Raw genomic sequence first — 26517 nt, 5'->3', positions numbered from 1 at the left:
ATAAAGACTCTTATAAAGACTGTCTATAAATATCTTATAAAGAACAAATATAAAAATAAAAAAAATATTTCCCACCCCTTCTCAGGTTCCCCACATCAAATTTTTACAGGAAAAAAGACAGGATTTACCCCCCAAAACAGACCAAAAATGGTAAAACAGGCTTAACAGAAGTACTATCACATTACCTAAAATGACAGATAATTAAATCACAAGGATATATTAAAGTGAGATCAAATAAATCAACAATGAGTTTTATGTTAAATTACAAAGGACACTAATACAGGTATAATCTTGGGTTATATTTAGTCTATTTAGTAAGTAATCTTGGGTTACTTACTAAATAGACCCAAACAGAAGATATAATTACATATCTTTTGAAAGTCAATTCTCTTCAAAGTTCACTTCCACCGGTATACTAATAATTCATCATGTAGAATTCAATGGTACAGCACCCCTGGGTTCAATGCCCAGAACCTCAAAAAATGTATTTATTTTTAAAGCACAATTTAAAAAATACATTTTATACAATGAGAAGGGCAGATATGTGCCCCTAAATCAACTCCATCCACTATTCATGTTTCTATAAACTAAATCATGTTTTCATATTGATTCCCATTAAAAATCTGAGCCATGGTGGAGGAGAATGAAATATCACACTTGAAATAAATGGCCAACATTAACATGAAAAAAATGTTATAAAGATCCCTAAGGCCCACACTTCATGTGGAAACAATACTGTATTAATATGGAACTAGTTCAACAAAACAATACTGTATTAATATGGAACTAGTTCAACAAAAGAGGCAATTATGCCTGTATATGATCTGGTTTTTAAATTTATCTCTAATTTAGTAAAAATAAAATACTAGTATTTTGCCTCTTCATATTTAAGAGGATTCTTCTTGAATTTTATATATAATGAATGCTATAAAAAGGAATATTAAAGTCTCACATGAGGATTTTTAAATTTTGTCTCAAAAATCAATGGCTTGGGATTCCCAGCTCTGGGGCCCCTTCTCTTCAAATAAAGTCTATCCCTATCACTTTTGCAATAAACCTGCTGCTTTCTTTAAAAAAAAAAAAAAAAAAAAAAAGGCTCGCCAGACGTGGAGGCATTGCCAGCAGCTCGGGAGGCAGAGGCAGGAGGATGGCAAATTCAAAGCCAAAAAAAAAAAAAAAAAAAAAAAAAATCAATGGCTTTCCACCGAGAATGGTGGCATAAACCTGTAATCCCAGCTACTAGGGAGACTGTGGTTGAAGAATCCGAAATTCAAGGCCAGCCTGGGCAAATTAGTGAGACTCTGTCTCAAAATTTTTAAAAGGGGGTTGAGGTGTACCTCAGTGGTAAAGTGCTTGCCTACCATGGACAAAGCCCTGGGTAAAAAGCTCTTGCCTTGCACATGAGAGCCAGTGGGTCTGATTCTCAGCACCACATAAAAAGAAATAAATAAAATAACGGTATTGTGTCCATCTACAACTTAAAAAAAAAAAAAAAGGCCTTTCCTTTGAGCAAGTTTCAGGCCTAATATTTTCCAAAGACAGTTGAAATTCTGCCCAACAGGTATTTATTTCAAACTCTCATGGTATTAATTGTAAAGAGCAAAACAACCAAATCTCTTCACCATTATTACTATTCTCTATTTATTATAGCTCAATAAGCTGAGAATGCTTTTAATGATTAACTACATATAACTATTTAAGGTAACCAAAATTATTTGTCCTTTTTTCAAAGTAAATTAACTTTTTTTTTTAAGTGCTAGGGATTAAACCTAGGGCCTCATGAATGCTAAGCATACACTCTACCACTGAACTATACCCCCAGACCAGAATTAGTTTTTAAAATTTTTTCATGGCAACTCACATTCCTGGGACAATTAAGAAAATCTAGAATTGGGAAATATGAGCTTTACTGGATTTCTGTATCTGCTGCTTAACTGCTATGTGGCTCAGAAAAATTGCTATGCCTCTGCTTAGCAATGTGGGCAATAATGCTGTTCTATTAAGTTCTTCCCCCTTTGGCTATTGTGAGGCATTCAAGCCTTGCCTCTGGCCACAAGCCAATCCTAATCATGCAGCTTCACTCTCCACCATGCCACTGCTGGCCTCCAGGACTTCATGTGGAGCCCATGAAGTCTGACTGAGAGAGAATTTAAAAACAGACATGACAGTGCTCAAGAGAATTCAAGGTATATAAATACAAAAATTTTCACTTTATACTTTTTATGAGGCTTCCAACCTTAATTTTTTTTTCAAGACCAGAAAACGACCTAACTTTGATAAAAATGCAACTAGTTAACTTAGGCAAAGGATAGCTCCTAACAATAAAAAATAAATTCATACTCTGTATGTGGTCTGACAGTGGAGACGCTTGCTGAACTGGTACTGGGCTCTTCAGCGATTCCTCCACCATCCAAAAACATAGTGACTGCCATCTCCAGATTATTGTTGCAGGCTTCAAGCATATGTTTTCCTACACTTTCACTTGCACCTGAAATAGCAAAAGGACAGGGGGGGAAAAAAGCTTTAAAGATACCTTCTTTCATTCAGCTTCTGTTAAAATATAGAACTGCCAAGCAAATTAATAATCCTTTCGTTTTTAAATAAGTTCATTTTTACACTGTTGGCTAGCTAGTATGAAATATACAGAACTAGAAAATAATGTAGCAGCATTAAAATACTCATTTTTTATACTAAATCGAAAACTAAATAAAGCATTCCTTCGCTATTTCTTTAAATGACCTAAGTATATATTTGTTAATAAATTTTAAAAAGATAAAGAAAAATAAAAAACTACACCATTCTATAAAGTTAGAAATATTTTTCTGTTAAAAGGAATGCATTTTAGTTAGCATCTGCTTGTTACAAAGCATTTTTAATATGAAAGCAAGAAAAAAGTGAGACGGGTCATTTTTGTCTAAGATAAACTAAATCAAAATCTGATAAGAAATAAGGATCTATCATTTAATACTGGTCCTTACACTGATGTATAAATAAATCTGCAGTCTGTTAAAATTAAATGTAAATTAGTGAAAACCTTTAAGAAAACAATTCTACAACAAGTACTAATGATCAAAAATACTCCTTTTTTGTCTAGTAATGTAATATGGACATCTAGTCAAAAAAATTAAATCTATGGAAAATGTATATGCATAAACTTGTCTATATATGTCCAGAGTAGCTTCAGTTAAAAGTGAAAAATTGGAAACAACATAAATATCCGATAACAGAATGTAATTTAGAACATCCATTTGATTTAATACATCGTGGCCACTATAAAGTATCAGATTTTCCATTTGGGATTTTTCTTTATCTGAATCATGTCCCTTAGAATTTCTTTCTGTTGGTAGTAAATGCTCTTCTAAGTTTTTGTCTGAAAATATCTATTTTACTGTCATTTCTGAAAGATGGCTTTACTAGGTATGTCACTGCAAAGCTGACAGCTAAGTACACTGAAAACAACATTCCAATGTCCTCTGGCTTCTGTTGTTCCTAATGGGAAATCAGCTGTCAGACTAAAGGAAATAGCCATTTTTAAGATTTCTGTGACTGTGACCTGTTTCCTGTCTTTCACTCTGATTTGTTGGGACTAATTTTATTTATACTCCTTGGGATTCAGGGGATTTCCACCACTTATGAATTATCTTTTATCAATTCTAAAAATTCTTCAGTCATCTGTGAGCGATTTAGGAGCAAGCAGGAGAATAAACATGTATTGATAAAGCTCCCCCCCCAAAAAAATTATTCAGTCACTTATTTGACTATTGCCTTACCCCTCAAACTATATTTCCTTCTAGAATGCCAATTAAATTATTAGAACTCTTCACTCAACCTTTCTTTCATATAGTTATTGTCTCTTTATCATTCTATGCTGCATTCATGGTTACTAACTACAAAAGCTATCTCCCATTTCACATTCTCTTTAGCTGTGCCAATCTATCTATTTAATTCAATTTAATCTTTTATAAGTTCTATTTCTATTTCCTTATCTACTTGGTCATGTTTCAGAAAACCTTAATTTTTCCATTCAAGCTTTCATTTCTTCAAGCATATTAATCAAACAAATATTTTATTGAGACACAATATAAAATTTCTGCAGTCTCTATGGGTCTTTCTGTTTCTCCTGGTTTTTACTGTGTGTGCCATAGTTTCTTCAAGATTTGTGATTTTTTTTTTAAAAACTGATCTCGTGTGCTTTGGAATTTTAATCTGAAGATTTTTGAATACTGGGTTGAAAGCTCATCCCTCCTAAGAGGATTTCATAGACTTTGCAAAGTCCCCACAGGTACTACTGCTAAACACACAAACACTTTAAATATATTCTTGATTTGGAAGCTTTTCAAGACCACATGTAAAATGTTATCATCCAACAACCCTTGTTAGATATACCTGTCCCTATAAATGCACCCTCACCCCAGCATGGGTGAAACATTAAAATCTCAGCTTCATGAAGGGGAGTGATCTTTTAAATTCTTTTCCTTTGGAAGGTCCTGAACTTTGTTTCTTGTGCCCTATTTAGCTATAAAAAAGGAAATTCAAAATCATTCAATTTGGGCAGATTCCACCAAGGTGAAGGCTTGTATTAAAGCTACTATCTGCAATTCCAATTACACTTCATTTTGAGCCTCTTGCCAGCCCTTTAGCCTTGCTGTGAGAAATTGAAGTGCTGACTCTACTCCTGTACCTCTCATTTATTTTCAATTTACTACTACGAATATGGGTTTAGATCAAGTCCTTAACACTTCATACTTGATTACAACAGGATCCAAACTGATCATCATTCTATCTTCCACCTTGCTGCCAACATGTATTCCAAAATAACAAGTATGGTTCTATCATCTACCTGCCACAAACCCTGTTTTAAAATTCCTTAATGGTTCTCTCCTGACACTTACAGTATAAATTCCAAAGTCTTTATGATCTGGAAAGTGCTTTATGATGGGATCTCAGCTTATTTCTCTGGCATTGCCTTTCTTTTCTCTATCCTATACAATTTTACTATAGTCAAACTTAAGATACATGCTTGGAATGCCCTTTCCCCATTCAGGCCCATGCTGAGAAGCACCAGAAGTGTTACTTGTCAACGTATGTGCTAAAATACCTCCTGGTTCCCAACCCTACACTGTTGTGGTATATCAATGATGTACTGCTAAGCAGTAAATGCTGGTTTACTTTCTGGTTTCTCTGACAAAGTAGAAGCTTCTTAAACACAAGGAATGGTTTTCTTGTGCTTGTATACCCAGCACCTAGCTTTATGTTTGTGCTTATGTATGATCAACGTCTAATTCACTTAGAGCTACTCATAGTGTTTTAGCTCGAGACATAATATACCAGTGTTAGGTGTGAGTCACGTCATGGGTAAGAGATAAAAAAAGTAGAAGAGAGCTTACTACCCCTTAGGGACCTCTACCCACCTAACACACTAGCACAGCTTAATAAAAGCAAGCCCCACTGTGTAGGATACGGCCTTGAGCTACTATGTAGCTTGGTCCACTATACTCGCCCAGAGTTTATTGAAATTTCACTTTCAATAAACCTTTGCTTTTACTTGCCAATGTCTCACTTCTCTCAAGTCTTTTTTCAGGATACCAAGAACCCGGGCCAGGACACCCTGGGGATCCCTGCTTATGCACTGGTAACGTAGGGGAAAGAGGAGCCAGAACCACTGGCAATCTTTCTATATCTTAAATTTTGTACTTAAATTTATATGCATATATTTTGTAAATATATTTATGATTTAAATTAAACTCATAAAGCAATATAGTTACATGAAAATAACAAATAGCAAACGGGCACTTGGGATAAATAGGCTTAAGACAAAATTTTCAGTAAAAGCATCACATACAAATTTTTAAGTGGTTATATCTCAAACAATGTAAAGACAAGTAAAAAACAGCATGCTCCAAAAATTGTCAGGTGATACTGAATAGCTACAACTTTTCAGGTAAATGATAAAGTCATAAACCTAAGATGTAAATGAAAATAGAAAAAGAATACATTTATTTCATGAAACTTGAGTGGAAAAAAGCACCAATATACAATACTGTGCAATTTAATGTTAAATCAATAAATAACATATTACCCCCCAAAAAGCATCTAATCATTTCACTTTAGTCTTAGACATGTACATACTTAGGTTGTCCCAAAACCTTTGTTGGTACCACCTCACAACCACTAGGATGGTTACTCTCAAAGAAAACAAACAAAGAGTGTGGGGGAGGTTGTAAAAAGAAAAAAAACAGAAACTTAGTATAATACTGTTGGGCTGTAAAATGGTACTGTCATCATGAAAAACACTATGTCAGCACCTAAAAAAATTTTAAAGTAAAATGACCATATGTCTAAAGCTTTAATCTCTAAGGATATACCCCAAAGAACCAAAAGCAAGATCTCTCAAATATTTGTATTTTCTCCCCGCCCCCCGCCCACTCTCCTCACCATTTTTATTTCTTTTTGATACCAGGGATTGAACCCAAGGATACTTACCCACTTAGCCACATCTCCATTTTGTATTTTGAGACAAGGTCTTGCTAAGTTACTGAGGGCCTCACTAAGTTGTGGAGACTGGCTTTGAACTTGCCATCCTCCTGCCTCTGCCTGCCAAACTGCTGGGATTACAAGAGAGCACCACCTTGTATATCCACTTTCAAGCACCATTATTCATAGTAGCTAAAACATGGAAGCAACCCAACTGTCCACTGACAGATGAATGGATAAGCAAAATACAGTCTATACAATTCTGACATGCTACAACACAGATGAACTTTGAGGACATTATGCTAAGTGAAATAAGCAGTTGCACAAAGACAAATACTGATTCCATTTATGTGAGGTACTTAAGAGTAGTCAAAATTAGAGAGACAAGAAGTAGAATGGCAGTTGCCAAGGGTTAGGGGAAGGGGGATGAAGAATGGAAATTTTTTGTTTAACTGAGTATTGAGTTTTAGTTTTACAACAGAAATAGTTATGGAGATAACTTCACATTGTTAATGTATTTAATACCACTGGAATTTACACTTAAAATACTTAAAATGGTAAATTTTGTTGAGTATCTTTGAATAGAAAACAAAAAAATTTAAAAAAAAACCCATCATTTTGGGGGGGGGGGAATTGAAGAAATACATTTAATTTGTTAAAAATATATTTGGGATGTCTTGAACTAGCTACAATCCCTTGTAGCTGATAGATGAATGGCTCTTTTCCTCTCCACTGTCTTTCCTTTTCCTTTTGATTCTTTTTTAATGGGGGTGGGAGATGTTGCTTGCTTTCCTTTCCTTACTTTATTTGCTGTGGGAACCTCTCTTTTTGCTTGCTTGTTTAAAGGCAAGGATTCTCTAGGTTGCCTCAGTCCCCCTGCCTCAGCATGACTTGACATTCGGCTCTCCTTCCTTCTTCAAACAATAGTGGCACGACATGACATGTGACAGGATTGGAGAATTAGAATATTTTTCTCCTGGATAGCTATCAAACCTGCAGAAGGACATATTCGTGCATCCTTCAAAGGAGGATCTCTAAAGGATCTTCAAGGAAAAGACGGAATAGAATGACTTGAGTCCCAGAGACTCTTCCCAGGAGATCAAATCTCTTTTTCTTCCATTGTTTTCTTCTGGGATTAAAAACCCAAAGTTTAAATAAACAATAACAAACAATTATATATACATATATTTGGTCTTCTATCTCTTTTCTGGCATAAAATTTCTAAAGTTCTTGGAATCTTTGGTAATGAGGGTCTTTTGATATGCAACTGATCTGGCTAATGGCTGGCAGCCCCAAGGTAGCTTCAGGATGGGGGCTGCTTACCCCAAAGATCAAGGTGTGATAGAGGACTGAGAGTCCCATCAACCTCCAGGGAAGGAAGGACTGAAAGTTAAAATGATCCTCACTTATCAAGGACTTAATCACACATATGTAACGAAGTCTCCATTTAAAAAAAAAAAAAAAACAGAAGACAGGGTTCAGAGACTTTCTGCATAGCCAAATAAGTGAGATACTTGGAGGGTGGTGTACACAGAGAGGGCTTAGAAGTTCCACTCCCATACCACTTCTTATGCATCTCTCTATCTGAACCCTTTGAAATAATCCTTTACTGGGAAAGGTAAGTGTTTGCATTCTGTCAGCTGCTGGGACAAATTAATTCAATCAGAAAAGGGGGGCATATATATAGTCAGTCAAAAGCAAATAGGTAAAAACAACCTGGGCTTGCAACTGGCATCTAAAGAAGACAGGGCAGTCTTGGGGACTGAGCCTCAACTTGTGGAATCTAACACTGTCTCCAGGTATTTAAAGTGTCAGAACTGAATTAGAAGACAAGCCTGATGCAGGCAGCTATAAAACTGATTGCTTGCTGGTAAGGAGAAATCCTCACACTGTTCACAAAGAGGTCTTCTGTATTGACTACTGTGTGAGAACAGAGGAAAAACAAAAACACTAGACACATATTTGGGATCTCTTACATGTGGGCACATGTGATAATTTAAGCTACACAGAACCAAGGAGATTTTTCCTTCAAAAGTGTTCATATATTATTCAATTTGAGAAACTTTCTTCTCTTCTCTCTCCCTTAAACGTGAACGTGTCATTAGTCGACCAATAAATTCTGAAGTTTCACCTAATTAATACCACTCCTACCCAACCTCTTCTCTTTGCACATTGCTACAGTCTAACATCTATTTCAAGAACAGTCTTACACCTCCTTTCAAGAACTACTGCACCTAACTGCTCTTGGTCATACTCTTCACTGATATATTTTCTACACTACAAAATAACTAAAAGTTTGATTGTCTCCCCTACTTTAACAGTTCTACATTGCTAATTAGAAAAGTTAATCTCTCTTAAATTGCATACAAAATCTGACCTTTATTTACCTCTCCTATTTTATATCCCTCTGCTCTTAAGTCTATACTGTTTCCTCTAGCCACAACAGTCTACTTGAACTAGGTAGGTCCCTTGATAGTACTTCACAAAGCCATTAACTGCATGATTTGGATAGTGGTATCAGTCAAACCATTCCCCTCGTTTTTCCTGACAACATACAAAATACCCAGCTTTCTGTTAAGTTCTGGACTTTCCCCCACCTCCTCACCTCACCCTAAAGTAGGTACAGGAATGGGTATATACCTTCTTTTGGTGTCTTAATCTCTATTCTTGTCTCTGCTAGCTCTTCTATCTTACAAACTAAAAACTCACTGGACTGGCCAAAACCAAAAGTTCTCAAGTTGTAGTATGAACAAATTTACATTCTCATCTTCAGAAAACACTGTACAAAATGAAATCTCTTATCTGGGCACAATGGCAGAGATTATGCTTAGCTTTGTTTGAGACCCTGGGTTTGATCTCCAGGAAAAGAAGGAGGGAGGGATGGAGGAGGGAGAAGGAAGAAGGAAAGAGAAATCTTAAAACAAAACCATAAACTTTCTGAGGAAAAAGAGTTCTAATATCCCGGGGCTGGGGTTGTGGTTCAGCGGTAGAGTGCTCGCCTAGCATGCACGAGGCACTGGGTTCGATCTTCAGCACCACATAAATGTAAAATAAAGATATTGTGTCTACCTAAAATTAAAAATAAATGAATATTTTAAAAAAAGAGTTCTAATATCTCATTAGCCAACCTATGTTAGGTAATTAAATATAAATTCTTAGGGGCAGACAGCACAATTTTGATAAGCAATCTCAAAATTTGTGTGCTTCCCATATCCTTACTCATAAAATGTAAGGCTTTGTTTCAGTGCTTTCCTAATGTTTTTAACGTCTCCAATTATACTATGTTGTACTTCTTAAATGTTAACCTAAAAGTTCAGTGTCTAGCCTGGTGTAGTAGCTCACAAAAAAAAGCAATCTAGGAGGCTGGGGCAGGAGGATGACAAATTCAAGGCCAGCCTCAACAACTTAACAAGGCCCTAAGCAATTTAGTGAGACCCTGTCTCAAATAAAAAAAAAAAAAAAGAGCTGGGAATGTGGCTCAGTGGTAAAGCACTTGGTTCAAAAAAAAAAAAAAAAAACGTTTAGGGACTACTGTACTCTGCCACTTTAATTTACTTAGCTTCTGAAAGTTAAAACATTTCTGAAAGTAGACTACTCTGGCTATCTGTTCTAGCAGAGAGATGAAGCATTAACATCTTCCTACCATGAACTCTTAAAACCAGTTTCTCATAGTATCTTCAGATTCTTAACTCTTTTAGATTACTGACTGGCTCATTTATACTATTTTGGCTCTTGTCTAAGTGCTCACACAGCACTAAAGCACCACAAAATGCACAAAGAACATGCTGATGGCACTGCTATAATAACATTTAATACTGTTTGCTCTCATTTTGAAATTTATTTGTTGATAAAAAAGTGAATAAAAACAACCAATGCATAAAAACTGTCACTGTCACCCTTTCTGCCACCCTCCTCCTACCTAAACTCCAATGCCAGTGCCATCGAAGTGAAATGATACCATGAAAATCAGGAACTTGTTAAGCTAATCTTCAGGCAAATTGACCTGTCAACCATTTGATCTATTTCAAAAGCCTTCCTTAACTGCCTATTTTTTTCTTCACTTTATTATGTTCCTTAAAATATTACCAATTAAGACATTAACTAGGATAAACGTTTTATTTAAAATACAAGCACTTATTGAAGAGTTAAAAATGTATCAATCAGGGCTGGGATTGTGGCTCAGCGGTAGAGCGCTCGCCTAGCACCAGCGGGACCCGGGTTCGATTCTCAGCACCACATAAAAATAAAGGCATTGTGTTGTGTCCACCTATACCTAAAAAATAAATTTAAAAAAAATGTATCAATCATTTCACTATGTGACTTAATCCAATCATACTGCTCCTTCCTAACAGCTAGTAATAATGAATTAGGGTTTGATATATAGAGAATATGGATTTGAAGAAGAAATTTAAATAGCTTAAAGTAGCTTTAGCATCTCAAGTGCCTTTGGAAGAGGTAATACCTAAATTAAGTGCCACAAAGGATTAACTTAGGGCATCAAAAAGACACTGAGTACCTAGCAGTTAAAACAACAAAATTTTGCTTCTATCCAGTCCTGTGCCTAGTAGTAATACCTTCTGAACACAGCTTAAAGAGTACAGTATAGGTATTAAAGAGCCTGGAAACTGCCTAGATAAACCTGAGTTTAAATCCTAGTTCTGTCTTTGACTAGCTATGTGACTTTGAGCAAATTACTAGTTTCTCTAGTCCTGAGATTCCTCAGTTATAAAATGGGTAATCACCAACTTCATAAAGAACTTGTAGAGATTAAGAAGAACTGATAATGAAAGAACCCAGCACAACTCTTAATTGACAAAGCATTAATAAGCTCGTAATAAATACAGATTGTCCAAGGTTATATGGTACACAAGCTACACCTAAACAACAAATGAAAAACATCAGGTATAAAATGTGAATATATACATGTAGCTTATGGAGCACCACATTTTGTCAGATAGCAAACAAAGTAAGATAGAGGAATTTTTTTATTTTTCTTACTCATCTGATGCTATGAACCTGTGTTTCATTCATGTTAAACACTCATTAAAAACACAAATAAACAACAACAACAAAAAAAAACCCAGCTGGACACAGTGGCCCATGCTTATAATCTCAGCAACTGCACCCCTGAGCTCAACCCCTACTATTGGGGCGGAAGGGAGGGGAATATTAAAAAGTGAATGTTACGGATAAAATGATACATGAAAGGGATCTGAACCAAAGAAATCTGTATCAACTAAAGACCACTCCAGTATGACAGACTAAAACAGCAGAAAACTGGATAACAAGTAAAGGTCTGTAGAACCAAATATCAAAATAGAAGTTATTAAAAGAGGGATTCTCACAGGGAATGATTTTAAGATATTAAAAAAATAACAAAATTGCAACAAAATAACAATTGTGATATTTTAGGGCACAGAGTGTCAATACTCAGGGTCCAAAATTAAGATGAGGAGAGACCATTATGCCATCTTATCCATAATTCTCCTTTAACCATGTAATGCTAAAACCTATGCAATCCGCAGCACATCTTGAGAGATGAGAGATGGCTCTATCATATCTCTGTTGACAATCGGACAGAATTTTCATCTTTAAGAGATACTAAGAGTTGGGCTAGGGATGTGGCTCTGGGGTAGAACACTTGTCTATCATGCTCCAAGCCTAGGGTTTGATCTTCCAACCTCAGTCTCCCTAGGAGCTGGGACTAAAGGCCATTAGACCCTGCTGAAGATTTTTTTTTTTTTAAAGAAAACATATGCTAAGCTTTGGCAAGACTAAGGAAAGGCAGTGTTGGAAAAGAAGCTCATATAGCAAAGTATACCGTTTCTTAAAGAGAAACCATCTTATCATCTGGCATAATCAGTCATTCATAGTCTATCAGTTGTTGGGCATCTTAGTGTATTATTGTTTTAGAAACAGAAGAAAACCAAAATATAATTAAAGGCTCCAGTACAGTAGTTCTTAATGTCTAGAAGTCTTTTTTTTTTTTTTAAGTTGTAGACATACACAATACCTTTATTTATTTTTATGTGGCACTGAGGATCGAACCCAGTGCCTCACATGTGCTAGGCAAGCGCTCTACCACTGGGCTACAACCGCAGCCCTGTCTAGAAGTCTTAAAGGCAAATTTTACCTATATACCCAAAGGTGATAATATTTGGGGGGTTGGGGAGGGTTGGAGATCAAACCCAGGGCCTTGCCAGGTGCTCTACCAATAAGTTATACTCTCTGTCCCAGTAATAACAATGTAATGGGTCAGTTATAAAGAATTTGGACTTCTGAGGCTTTGGTTCAATGGTAAAGCACTTGCCTAGCAAATATAAAGTCCTGAGTTTAATCCCTAGGAAAAAAAAAATAGAATGAAGAATTTAGATTTCTATTTTATCATTAAAGTACACATTTTAAGGAGAGCCTAATAAAGCAAGTTTGCAGACTTAAACTTGTGAAAATGAGCTTATTTTGAGTTCCCAATTTATAGGTAATAATAGCAGGACAGCTTAATTTCACTCAGTAATCTATAATCTATGGCAGGAATCCCACTATACTGTGAGTCATCACATGTATCTCTTTATTTATCCCTTAGTTTTCTTTCTTCCATCTATTTTAAGCTTACTAAAGGTACCAAAAGGCATATTCAACTCAGCTTACGGCACACAATCTATGAGTGGCCATTTCCTTGCTGTTGTCTCCTTTACCCTTTTCTCCATTAATGGCTAGATACAGGAAACAGTCCCAAATCTATGATGTGGTCCCTGTCTCCAACACAGCTGCATGGAAGAGTCAAGAGACAGTATAGTCCAAACTTTAATAGTTCCTTATGCTTATTCACTACATTACTGTTAGTGTCAAAAGGAGGATGTCTCTGAACTACAATCAAGGAAGCAAAGTGTAGCAGTCACAGATTTATTTTTTTAAATTCCTTTATAGAAATGAAAGGGACACAAAGGAGTTACTTTCTTGTTCTGTATTTCCCAACAATAATAACAGAGTAAACTAAACTACCTACAAAGGAAAGGGAGTAATAACTGTGAGAAATATGTGGAAACCTTAACTTCATTGATCTTTAATTAGCAAGCTTTTAAGTTTTCAAGAATAGAAAAAAAAATTAATATATACACAAAACACTAAATTTATAAGTACAGGGAAATGACATGATCAAGTTAGGGGTTAGATTTAAAAAGCAAATATTCACTGAATCAAAAACAAACTACCTAGCAAGGGTTGTAGCTCAGTGGTAGCACATGTGCCTAGCATGTGTGAGGCAGTGGGATTCAATTCTTAGCACTGCGTATGAATAAATGAATAAAATAAAGATCCATCAATAACTAACAAAATATTTTTTAAAAAACTACAAAACTACTGAGATTGGGAAGTAGTAACATAGTAGAAAATGCATAAGCCTGGGAACAAACGCACAAAAGTTCTGGTCCCTGTTCTGCCATTACCTGGACCAGTGCTACCCAAAGAGTGGAGCTCCTCTCCCTGGTCTATGACAAAACAAAAAACAGAAATCCCAGTGGAAGTATTTGCAAACTTTGATAGCAATCTTATGGAGTAACTTTATGTCGGCTGAACCTAATAATTAAAAGTTGAAGATTGAAGGCTGGGGCCGTAGTTCAGTGAAGAGCGCTTGCCTCGCATGTGTGAGAGGCACTGGGTTCAATCCTCAGCACCACATAAAAATAAACAAATAAAATAAAGGCATGCTGTCCATCTACAACTACAAAAAAAATTTTTTTTAAAGTTGAAAATTGAAAGATTTATAGATGGTAAGTTATCATATGAAAAAATGCCCCAAAGCAATAGCTCTTAAGGAAATCCAAATTAAAACCACGAGATTCTATTATACACTTAATAAAATGGTTAAAAAAAAAAAAGAATACCCTAAGATACCAAGTGCTGGCAAGAATGCAGAACAACTGAAACTCTTCTACACTGCCCAGGGAATGCAAAATGGTATGGCTGACTCTGAAAAACAATTTGGCAGTTTCTTATTATGTATATATATAATTTATGTATTATTTCCACAAAACTAGCAACAATACAAGTGTGCTTAATTTGATGGATGGATAAAACAAAGTTAATATAACCATATAATAGCCAGGTATGGTGTTGCACACCTAAATCCAGAGTTTCAGGAGGCTGAGGCAGGATGATTCCAAATTTCAAGGCTAGTCTCAGCAATTAAGCAAAGCCCTCAGTCACTTAGTGTGACAACTTAAAAAATAAAAAGAACTGGGGATGCAGCCCAGTGATGAAGTGCCTCTGGGTTCAATCCCCAGTACCAAATAAATAACCATAAAATGTTATACTATTCACCAATAATAGGAGAGAAACTACTGATACCACAAAATGTGAATGAATCTCAAATGAAATGTGCTAAGTGGAAGAAACCAGATTCAAAAGGTTACATCCTATGATTCCATTTAAGACATTCTAGAAAAAGAAAACATCAAACTAAAAACAATTTAGGTTATAGGTGTGTGGCTCACTGGTTGAGCATCCCTGAGTTTTTGTTTTACCAAAAACAAAACAAATCTTATTTCTTTTTAGGAAGCCTGATATTTTTTCCCCCAGTACTAAGGATTGCACCCATTGAGCTACATCCCTAGCCTTTGTATTTTTTACACTGGGACAGGATCTCACTAAGCTGTCCAGGCTAGCCTACCTTGCAATCCTACTGCCTCAGCCTCCTGAGTAGTTGGGATTATAGTTACGTCGCACTGTATCTGACTAAGGAAATCTTTCTTGGTCCCCCTCTTTTGTGTTCCCATATTAGCTCCTTACCATTCATTCACTGTATTACTATGTCTACTTAGTAATACATTAACCTTTAAGCTTTTTGATCATAACACTATGTCTCACACTTGGTTGTAACCATGCCTGTCATATAATAGTCTACCAATAAATACTGAATGCTTAAGTAAGAATCTATTTACAGCTCAAAAACATTATCTCCCTAGGCATGGTGGCACATGCTGTAATCCCAGCAGCTTGGGAGACTGAAGTAGGAGTTTGGGGAGTTCAAAGCCAGCCTCAGCAATTTACAAAGGTGTTAAGCAATTCAGTAAGAACCTGTCTCTGAATAAAATACAAAAAAGGGCTGGGGACATGGTTCAGTGGTTAAGTGCCCCTGAGTTTTATCCCTGGTACCAAAAAGAAAAAAATTATCTCCCTTAACTTTTTTCTCAAACTTCATAATCACCTTTTGAAATGGTTCTTAAAATTCTAAGAGTTATCCTTTAAAACCTACAAAACTTGGGCTGGGGTTGTGGCTCAGCAGTAGAGTGCTTGCCTAGCATATGGAGGCACTGGATTCAATTCTCAGCACTGCATATAAATAAATGAATAAAATAAAGGTCCATCAACATCTAAAACAATTTTTTATTTTAAAAAAATCTATAAGACGTCTGAACACCTTTACTGTTACAGAGAAGTCAAATCCATTTTAATATTAGCCCAAGAAAAACATACTAAACAGGAATGGAAATTGGCCACAAAGCCAAATACTACCCACAGTTTCTAATTTTTAAAAATCCATTCATTCATTTACTTTAGAAAAGGTTAAACTGAGGTCTCTTCTACAAATGAGATTCTGTAATTTCATGAAGTATATGAATGCCTACTATGTACAAAGCTCTATGAAATTTTATCCTATTAACATCTTATATTCTTCCCAGCCTCTACTTTCTATTCTCACATTTGTCTTACCTTCTGATTGTTAGTTATTTTTACCTCCAGCAATAAATAACAGTGTCTATGTATCCCTCATTCTCATTCCATTAATTATTCTGATTATACATTTTATATTTTGTATATATAGGGCTGAATGTCAGCCCAATGTTGATGTTGAGAAATTGCCATGATTCAAAACACTTTAAAAAACTGCTCTTCTGGGCTGGGTTTGTGGCTCAGCAGTAGAGCGCTCCCCTAGCACGAGCAAGGCCCTGGGTTCGATCCTCAGCACCACACAAAAATGAATAAATAAATTAAAGATATTGTGTCCAACTAAAACTAAAAAAAAAAAATATTTAAAAAAACTGTTCTTCTGAAACAGATCCAGCAGCATATTCTTTCTTCATGCTGTGAGAATTGATATGACTTCTGAAAACCAAATGACAATCATCCAAAGCCACATATAACGAATATCACTGGAGATCAAAGTGTGTAATATTGTTAAGATGTCATTTGACTACAAAGTAACAGCACCAGTTTTTGTATGTAGCTTTAGATAACTCTGAAGGCATCTAAGAACATCATTCCCTTTACCACTTGCTTATCAGTCTGATCTTTTATGGAAAAGTGTTTATGATATAATGTTAAGTGAAAATTTCAAAATTCTATATTTTGAATACTATGAACCACAATGAAAATAATAAGCATGGAAACCAGAATTGGAAGTCAATGTGTAAAATAGGTAATATTGCTATTGTGAGAATGAAAGATTAGGTTCTTCCCTTTTTCAAAATTATTTCATATTGTTATATATCTTTTATTAAAAAAAATCAGCTGTTACTTTATTATTCACCATATTATTATTATCATTACTATTTTTGACTGAGGATTGAACCCAGGGGTGCTTAACCACTGAGCAATATCCCCAGCCCCCACCCTTTTTTTAAATTTAGAGACAAGGTCTCAGTGAATTCGTAAGTGCCTCCTTAAACGCTGAGGCTGGCTTTGAACTTGGGATCCTCCTGCCTCAGCCTCTGGAGCTGCTGGGATTACAGGCATGGCCACAGCACCCCACTTCACCATATTATTTTATAGAGACTTGTTTCTATCTAGTGAGAAATAAGATTTATGAAAAATCTTTCAATTTTGCTTTCTATTAAAAAAAAAAAAAAAAAAATCACAATTTTGAAGAACTCATTTGCTTTTACCAGAATACTGAACCTCAAAAAACCTTTTTGAAATTAGAGTATAAGCTCTTAAGGTCAGTCTAATTCATCCAGCAATAAATACCAATTCATTTTTATTAATGGTTCATATTTATTATTCATAAACACTACAATTTAAAACGTATGTAGGAGAACTGACCTTTTGGGAGAAAAATCCAAAATTCCTTTTTCTCTTTTTTCTTTTTGTAATAGGGATTGAACCCAGGGCAATTAACCACTGAGCCACATCCCCATCCCTTTTTAAATTTTGTGTCAGGGTCTCACTATGTTGCTTAGAACCTGACTAAGTTGCTGGCTTTGAACCTGAGATCCTCCTGCCTCAGCCTCACAAGTTACTGAGATTACAGGCATCCACACCGTGCCTACCCACAAAATTTTCTTCTTAAGATACATGAAAAAGGTTCAGAGGGATTATATGTTATGTATATGTATTTTGAGATAGGGTCTTACTATGCTGCCCAGGCTGGCCTTCAATTTCAGTACTCAAGTGATCCTCCTGCCTCAGCCTTTCAAGTAGTTGGAACTAAGTTGTCCCTGCCCACCTTAATCATGTATTTCTAATGGTTAATCACTATGTTATAAAAACAATCCCAGGGCTGGGGATTAGCTCAGTGGTAGAGTGCTTGCCTCTTGCCTTGCACGCGTGAGGCCCTGGGTTCAATCCTCAGCACCACATAAAAATAAATAAGATATCACGTCCATCCACAACTTAAAAAAAAAGAATCCAAAAAATTATCAATAGAAATTCACAACACCACTAGAGATGCCGCTCAAAGGCAGAGCACACTTTTAGCATCCTAAGGTACTGGATTCAAACTCCCCACCCCCGAAAAAAAAGATATGTTCACCTTTGGAGGGCTGAGAGTGTAGATCTGAGTTAGAGCTGGTGCTTAGCATGTGTTGAGGCCCTGGTTTCAATTCCCATCAAAGAAAAGAAACAAATTCTCATCAAAAACAGTCTAGAAAATTTTCCCTTCTGTAGACTTTCAGATAACTACAGTCTACTGAAAGACTTCAACTTAACCCAGCAATACAAAGGCCAGTGGACAGGAAACAAGCTTGTAGACTTACAGACAGAAATAGAATCAAAGCAATTAAGTGAGTCTATTTTTCCCACCACATTTTAGTTTTTGTATGTTATCTTAAAAAAATATTTCATAAGAAATAATGTGGGATAAAACAATCTGAATTTCTGAAGGGTAGTATTTTGCATAAGAAACTGAAATTAGGGCTGAGGTTGTGGCTCAGCAGTATAGTGCTTGCCTAGCACATGCAAGGCCCTGGGTTCCATCCTCAGCACCACATAAAAATAAATAAAGGTATTGTGTCCAACTACAACTAAAATATAAGTATTTTTTTTTAAAAAAAGAAAGAAACTGAAATTAATAAATGGCATCTCAAACCATCTCCAGGAAATGTAAATAAAGAAGCTGGGCATGGTGGCACACGCCTGTAATCACCCTACTTAGAAGGAAAGAGGATAGAAAGTTCCAAGCCAGTCTGGACAACTGAGCAAGAACCTGACTCAAAAATAAAATTTAAAAGTGATGAGGATGTAGTTCAGTGACACAGGGCTTAATTAATTTGCCAGGCCCTGGGTTCAATTCTACCCGTCCAATACCACACATAGAAGAAACAGATATTCCCTTCTCTATGTGATTCACTACAAAGATTGTTCTAAATAAACAACACAGCAATATTAATTATATAGAAAATAATTTTGTAGTTTTCTTCAGTAACAATGATTTGGTCAGACACTGGGAAATCTACATCTTAAATACAATAATCCAATTATAAGATTTCAAAATGTTGTGAGAAGTTATCATTTCACTCCTTGTCCCAATTTTACTTTGCCAACCTTCTTGTCATATTTCATGCTACAAGACAGATAACATATTATTGAATATATAGTTGCAGAGCAAAAATTAAAACTAGCTTTAATTACAAAACAGCAACTTGCATAGAACCTTATGGATAAAATAACGTACAATTTTACTTAACCAGATCTTGCATGTCAAATTCTAAGACCATTAACAGTGGAAATAGTCTCTATATTTAACAAATTACTACCAGAGAAGCATAGACTCTGTTAAGAGAGGGAACTAACATTCTGACCTCCTTCCGAAATGACAAACTAGAACGGCAAAATTAAACTCAGGCACATGGAGTACTCTTCTCTCAAATCACTCCACAGAGAACTTCATCATTTGCTCCGCCCTCTAATAACTCATGCAAAAAAAGTTCAGCACCATCAGAGAGAAACAAGACATAGAGAATTCATAGAATGGCTTAGGGCCTTTCCTCCAGGCGGTAAGAGGATCTGCGTGTGCCCTTCGCAGGGGTCCAAAGGGAAAGAAAAACCTAGGCCTAAGGTTTGCGGGGATACTGACACCCAGAAACAGATTTCTCTCAAAGAAGTTTCCGTCGCCATCCCTATTTTATCAGCAGGAGGCTGAGGCGCCATCGTCTCGGTCTTTATGACATATTTTATTATGGGGAGGTGGGAAACGCCACCCAGGATTTCTCCAGACCTTCCCTATTAAGCCTGGGGGGTTCCCCCTCTTTATTCTCTTAAAGCCTCAGTCCCTAAGGTACTCCTCAACACCCCCAGTTTCTGGCGGCTTGTCCCCCCGTGGATGTGTAAAGGCGATGCCGAACCCACCGGTCTCGCCGTTAAAACCGGAGGGCCGAACACGCCAGGGCCACCGCGAAGGCTCCGAGGGGCCCAGAAAGGGGAGGGCAGGCAAGGGACCGGGTTGAGAATGACCTGGCCAGGGGAAAAAGGCAGAAGGAGGGAAAGGATGCACTGCACCCCCTTGTCTGTGGGCTGCACACACAAGAGGTGATGAAGGAGAAGGAGGGCGGTGGCCCGGGTGCGGCCCCCCACTCCTCCCGCCCCCAGGTCCGCGGGCCGGCGGGGACCGGCGGGCTCGGCCCAACCCCCTGTCTGGGCTGGCAGGGGGCGTGGGGATCTCCCTCCAAATCGCTAGGAGCCCGAAAACGAGGAACTGGGGAGCGCGTGGGGGGGGGGGCTGTCGCCCGCCTGAACCCGAGACCCCGACGTCGTCGTCGCCTCTTGCTCAGGAGGGAGGACTCGAGCTATGGGTAAAGCCCGAGGGAGCAATGCACGAAGGTAAGTGGAAGCCAGGGTCAGCCCCGCCGCCCGCCCCGGACCCCACTCTCCACCTTCCGGTAACCGCGTCTCTTACCGGTGATGGCGGTGAACTGCTGAATTAACCCCTTCAGCGCCGAGGAAGCCGCGGAGCCCCCGTGGGCAGCCATCTTACCGCCGCCACCGCCGCCGCCGCCGCCGAACAACAACACAGACACACACGGACCGCCCTCCCCCACCTCGCCGCGCGGTTTGCGCAGGCTCACTGACCGCCCCCATGCTCCGCCCCTCTCGCCCCAGTCGCGACAGGCCCGCGCAGGCGCACTTTCCCCGCGCTGGAGCGCTCTCGGCTTTTGGGTTGGCTGCTGGGTTGCTGCCTGCTCGCCGCATCCTTTTGCAACATCTGGTGCCTTCCTCTCATTATCTCGGAGGCCAACCTTACAGACTCGGTGTTAATTCCCAGTTTTCAAAGGAAGCACCAGTTTCCGCAAGTAATAGATTTTTTGCGTCTCAGCTTCACCATCTTTACTAATGAACCCAACTGTCAGTAAAGATATACATGTATTTTTTTTTTCCTTTTTTGCAACTCCGCTGCACTCTGCTAAATTTCCTGCATCCCCCATCAAAATACAAATCTTATTTCCTCACCCTGAAACCACTCCCGTACTCGCTCTCCAACCTCAAAATTAATGGCTTTAGCCAAACCTCGTGCAGTGACCCATTCAGAAGTGAAACACCAGAACCCTTCATATCAAGAAAGCACTGGGCGCAGGTCTGACACATAGTGGGCTTGTAATAAACGATTAACCAGTCTGCTTTTCTTCAGTAAATTTGTCAACACATGTCACTCCTTAGAGTCTTACTTAGTTTCCTCACGTATAAAATGAGGAAGCGTCGTGTACAAAGAAAATATACAAAAGGACACTGGAAAAAGCCTTAAAAACGCTGATAATGGTTTCATTTAGAGAGGAAATGATAGAGGAGAAGGCGAAAGGGGACTTTGAGTTCATGTTTTTTTCTCCTTTATTTTTAAGCCAAAAAAGATTTGTATGTTACTTGCATAATTTTAAATATTTTAAAAACAAGTTTGAGTGGGATGCCCTCAAATCTGATAATCTCCCATTTTGAGAATAAAGTTAAAGAAATTCAGTTTAGTTCCAGCCTCCTTTCTTCTACCCCCACCCGGACATGAGTCATCCTGATAATTGCCACATCCTAAGGGTAAAGGTGGTATTAGGGAAAATTAAATAACCAAGTGAAGGCAGCGCCACCTGTAGTCACGGTTACTACGGAGGCTGAGGCAGGAGTAAACTTGAGTCCAGAAGGAAAAAAGTGGAAGCAAGGAGACCAGGGCCAAGAAATAGTGTGTCGTTTCCTTTCTAAAACCCGGAATCCTCAAGGCTCGGTCACTGTAACCAACCATGCAAAATCAGGTTTCAAATAAAATGGTGTAACACCACTGACTACAAAAACGAAGCACATTTACTACTGTATCTCCATCAGATGGACAAACTAATTAGTGATTTGATTTTTAGATTCCTCTTGCAAAAAAAAAAAAAAAAAAAAAGATAAAGATAGTAGCATTCTCCAGTCCAGGGAAGAGATTCATAGATATTTTTAAATAAAGTAAAAGAAAACAAGGCAGAAAATTAAGAACACAACTTTGAAAATTTTCTTTGGGTCATTGAAGAATATGAAAGGTCTTTAGAATCACAAGAAAATATACTTAAGTGCATCCCTAAAATCATGGGGAAAAAATTGGGGGGGGAAGTAGGTACCAGGGATTGAATTCAGGAACACTTGGCCACTAAGCCACATCCTCATCCCTAATTTGTATTTTATTTAGAGACAGGGTCTCACTGAATTGCTTAGCACCTGACTTTTGCTGAGGCTGACTTTGAACTGCAGTCCTCCTGTCTCAGCCTCCTAAACTGCTAGGATTACAGACATGTACCACCTCACCGGGTTGGAAATGTGTTTAAAAAAAAAATAGATTGTCCTCAGAAAACAAATTAAAATGCAAAAGTATTATACATTGAATAATGGGAAAATTAAAGTTTTCAGTGACATAAGGCAATTGTCCCAAAGCTACACATCAGTTACTATTTGCATTATTACATCCAGTTGCACCAGGATTTTGTTTTTATTTCTAGATCTGATTTTAAGACTCCCAAATTGTGCTGAGGCAGGAGGATTACAAGTTCAAGGCCTGCCTGGGTAACTCAGCAAGACCTGTTTCAAAATAAGAAATGAAAGGACTGGGGATATAACTCAGTTGTAGAGCACTTGCCTGGCATTCATAAAGCCTGGATTCAATCCCCAATACTGCAAAATATAAATAAGTAAAATAAAGGATGGAGGAAAGAAAGAAAAGAAAAAACTGGGAAGTTGGAACTATAAAGAAGAAATGTGACAGGGCTGGGGTTGTGGCTCAGTGGTAGAGCACTTGCTGTGAGGCACTGAGTTAGATTCTCAGCACTGCATATAAATAAATGAAGAAGAAAAAAATGTGACAAATATACAATCATGCACACCATTGTTCTCTCTCTGACAAAAGTAAATAAACATATGGAATACACTCATTCTATTCAAGCACCCATGAAGCATAATAAAATTTGATCATGTAAAGGCCACAAAGGAAGTCTCAAGAATGTAAAATAATCATTAGAGTACAGAACATATTCTCTAAATACAAATCAATTAAACTAGAAATTAGTTTACTTATTTTTCTATTCCTCCAAAGGGGCTGTGCCTTTTCTGGAGGTACTATAATACTAGGTCCATGTGTGGAGTTCATAGAGTAAGCTTTATTCCATCTCCTATTTCCAAAAATCCACTTAAAATATTGTCGTCTGATAGAGGATGTATCAGATATTAAGCTGATAAGAACAGATAATACATTTGATCTTAGCCAAAAGGCCAAGAAGTGATTAGAAATTAGTTTTTTAAAAGAATAACTTTAGGACTGGGGGTGTGGCTCAGTGGTGGAGTGCTTGCCTGGCATGTACAAGGTCCTGGGTTCAATCACTAGCACTACAAAAATAAAAATAAAAAAGTTTAAAAAATTAATCGAGTGCAATGGCACATGCCTATAATCCCAGCAGCTGGGGGGGTGGGGTGGCACTGAGGCAGGAAGATTGAGAGTTCAAAGCCAGCCTCAGCAACAGTGAGGTACTAAGCAATGCAATGAGACCTATCTGTAAATAAAATACAAAAAATAGGACTGGGGATGTGGCTCAGTGATTGGGTGCCCCTGAGTTCAATCCCCAGTACCCCCCCAAAAAAAGCAAAAAAAACTAATAATTATAACTTTAGCCCAAGAGTGGTGACGTGCACCTGTAATTCTAGCTGCTTTGGGAAGCTGAGGAAAGAGAATTGCAAGTTCAAGGCAGATCTGGTTACATAATGAAATTCTGCCTCAAAACAAAATTTTTCTAAAAAGAATAAAATTTTAAAAACTCATATTTGGAAAGTCCAAAAGACACTTATAAATAAATCATGAGGGGCTGAGTTTGTGGCTCAGAGGTAGAGTGCTCGTCTAGCATGTGTGAGGCACTGGGATTGATCCTCGGCACCAAATAAAAATAAATAAATAAATAAATGTGTCCAACTACAACTTAAAAATATATGAAAATAAATAAATAAATAACTCATGAACCAAAGACAAAATAAAATTAATGTATCATTCAAGGTTCAATAGGAAACCAATTGCTACCCAAGTAATTTATAAAAGAATAATTTTTATGTGTGATTTCTTAATTAATTTTTTATTTCTATATGACAGCAGAATGCATTACAATTCTTATTACACATATAGAGCACAATTTTTCATATCTCTGATTGTATACAAAGTATATTCACACCAATTCGTGTTTTCATACATGTACTTTGGATAATAAAGGTGTGGGAGTCATAAGGGACAATAGAGATTCTTGTACAAGCAACACTAGAACCATCACAATTTCTAGGTTCAAAGGGAAGAAAAGAGAGAGATTATGGGGGATCCCAAAGGAGATTCCAGTCTTTGTACAGCAAGCCACTGTGCAAGAAACAATGACCTTCTATCAAGGGATGTAGCTAGCTGAGGCTATTTCAGAGAAGTGACCAGCAAAATAAATAACCTGACCATATTCTTCTTCTCTTGCCAGAAATTCCCACTAGCAAACCCAACTAGAAGACAGAGGACATGACTAGTAGACATTGATTAGCTTACACAGGCAGCCCATGGGGCATATAGATCAGGGTGGAAAGGGGAGGAAGTAAGTGGATCTAGAAAGGCAAAGGAATTAAAAAGCACAAATTTGAAACTGAATGATCATGGCAACAGGCATCAAAAAATGTGGACTCCAGAGTTGACAAAATCTAAAGCAAACTACATTACCTTAAATAATTATATTACAGAAGAACATTAAAAAATTAATAACCCAATACCTAATCAAGAAGTAAATAATCAAGAACAAACCTAGGGAAATATAAAGGAAAAATTATAAAGAGCAGAAATCAGTAAAATAAACAAAATACAGAAAAGAGGATCCATAAAACCAAAAGCTGCTTCTTTGAAATCTTTACAAAATTTTAAAACTTTGACAAATAAGATTAAGAAAAAAGAGAAAGTCATAAACTACTATGAAAAGGATATAGCAGTGACTTAAAAATACTATGAACAATGTTATGCCAATTAGTTAGAAAATAGACGTGTGGCAGTTTCCTGGGGTGGGAGGGGGGGTTACCAAAGTTGATATAACTATGGTAGACTCATGATAGTAAAATTAAACCTACCAGATTTAATGATTTCAACCTCCAAAAAATTAAGAAACAGACAATTCCTTCCAGACAAAAGAACAAATAAAGTGCTTCCAGACAAAGAATAAATGGAACAAATAACTCATTCTATGAGGCTAGCATAACCTTGATAGCAAAACCAAACAACAGCAAATGAGAGCTCAGCTTCACTTAAGGTTACTAAGCAAAAATCCTAAACTAAACCAAAATTTAGAAGTCCATTTACACACACACATACACGTGCATGCATACATACATACATTCATTTAAAATTGGACTTAGTTCATGAATGCAAGCATAATTTTTTTTAATTTTTTAGTTGTAGTTGGACACAATAACTTTATTTTATTTATTTATTTATTTTTTATGTGGTGCTGAGGATCGAACCCAGGTCCTTACACGTGCTAAGCAAGCATTCCAACATTCAGCCCCAGCCCCAGCCTACAAGCATAATTTTTTACAGGAAAAAAATTTTTTTCAATGTAACTTATAGTAAAACAAATTAAGAGGAACCATTTGATCAGATACAGAAAGACATTGATATAAATCAATATCAATTGACAAAACTTTAAACAAATCTTAACAAAACTAGATAAACAACCTAAAACATCAACAACAAAATCTACTATATATACTCCAAAAACAGAGTAAATACCATCATACTTAATAAAATATTTAAAGTAAAAAACAAGATAAAGCCAGACACAGTGGCTCATGCTTGTAATCGCAGAAACTCAGGAGGCTAAGGTAGAAGGATCACAAGTTCTAGATCAGCACTAAAGTGAGACCCTGTTTCAAAATAAAAATTTGAAAGGGCAGGGCTGGGGATATAGTGACAAAGCACCCATGAGTTAAAATCCACTGTATCAAAAAAAAAAAAAAAAAAAAAAATATATATATATATATATATATATATATATATATATATATATGATATACTCTATCATTATTTCTATTTAGCATTATACTAGAAGTCATAACCACAGCAATCAGACAAGAAAAAAACACTTCAGATTTTCTTTAATTTTTTAGAAATTTTGGTACTGGGGATTGAACCCAGGGGTACTTAACCACTGAGCTATATCTCCAGTCTTTTTTTTTTTTTTTTTTGAGACAGAATCTCACTAAGTTGCTTAGGACTTCACTAAATTGCTGAGGCTGGATTTGAACTTAAAATAATTCTACCTTAGCCTTCTGAGCAACTGGGATTATGGGTGCACATCACTATGCCCAGCTAGGAATTTTTAA

At 36.9% G+C, this 26517-nt stretch overlaps 1 protein-coding gene and 1 non-coding gene across 2 annotated transcripts in view; both read right to left on the bottom strand.

Annotated features, from left to right (window-relative positions):
• Positions 1-20693, bottom strand: part of Ubxn7 (UBX domain protein 7) — a 53781-nt gene extending 33088 nt beyond the window's left edge. Inside the window, exons 1-2 of the mRNA XM_027935938.2 lie at positions 20585-20693; positions 2341-2488 (exon numbers count right to left, since the gene is read on the bottom strand). Of these exons, the coding sequence (XP_027791739.1) occupies positions 2341-2488; positions 20585-20657 (221 nt within the window). The 5' untranslated portion in view covers positions 20658-20693. The remainder of the gene's footprint in view (positions 1-2340; positions 2489-20584) is intronic.
• Positions 20694-23228: 2535 nt separating this feature from the next.
• LOC114093401 (U2 spliceosomal RNA) lies at positions 23229-23418 on the bottom strand. The gene has a single exon (XR_003582885.1). It is a non-coding gene; the product is annotated as a U2 spliceosomal RNA (small nuclear RNA).
• Positions 23419-26517: the final 3099 nt, after the last annotated feature.

The sequence above is a fragment of the Marmota flaviventris genome, chromosome 8 (genome assembly GCF_047511675.1).
Source record: "Marmota flaviventris isolate mMarFla1 chromosome 8, mMarFla1.hap1, whole genome shotgun sequence".
Classification (NCBI taxonomy): domain Eukaryota; kingdom Metazoa; phylum Chordata; class Mammalia; order Rodentia; family Sciuridae; genus Marmota; species Marmota flaviventris.
The sequence above is the reverse complement of the archived record's forward strand: the minus strand, read 5'-3'. Positions and strand labels throughout refer to the sequence as shown.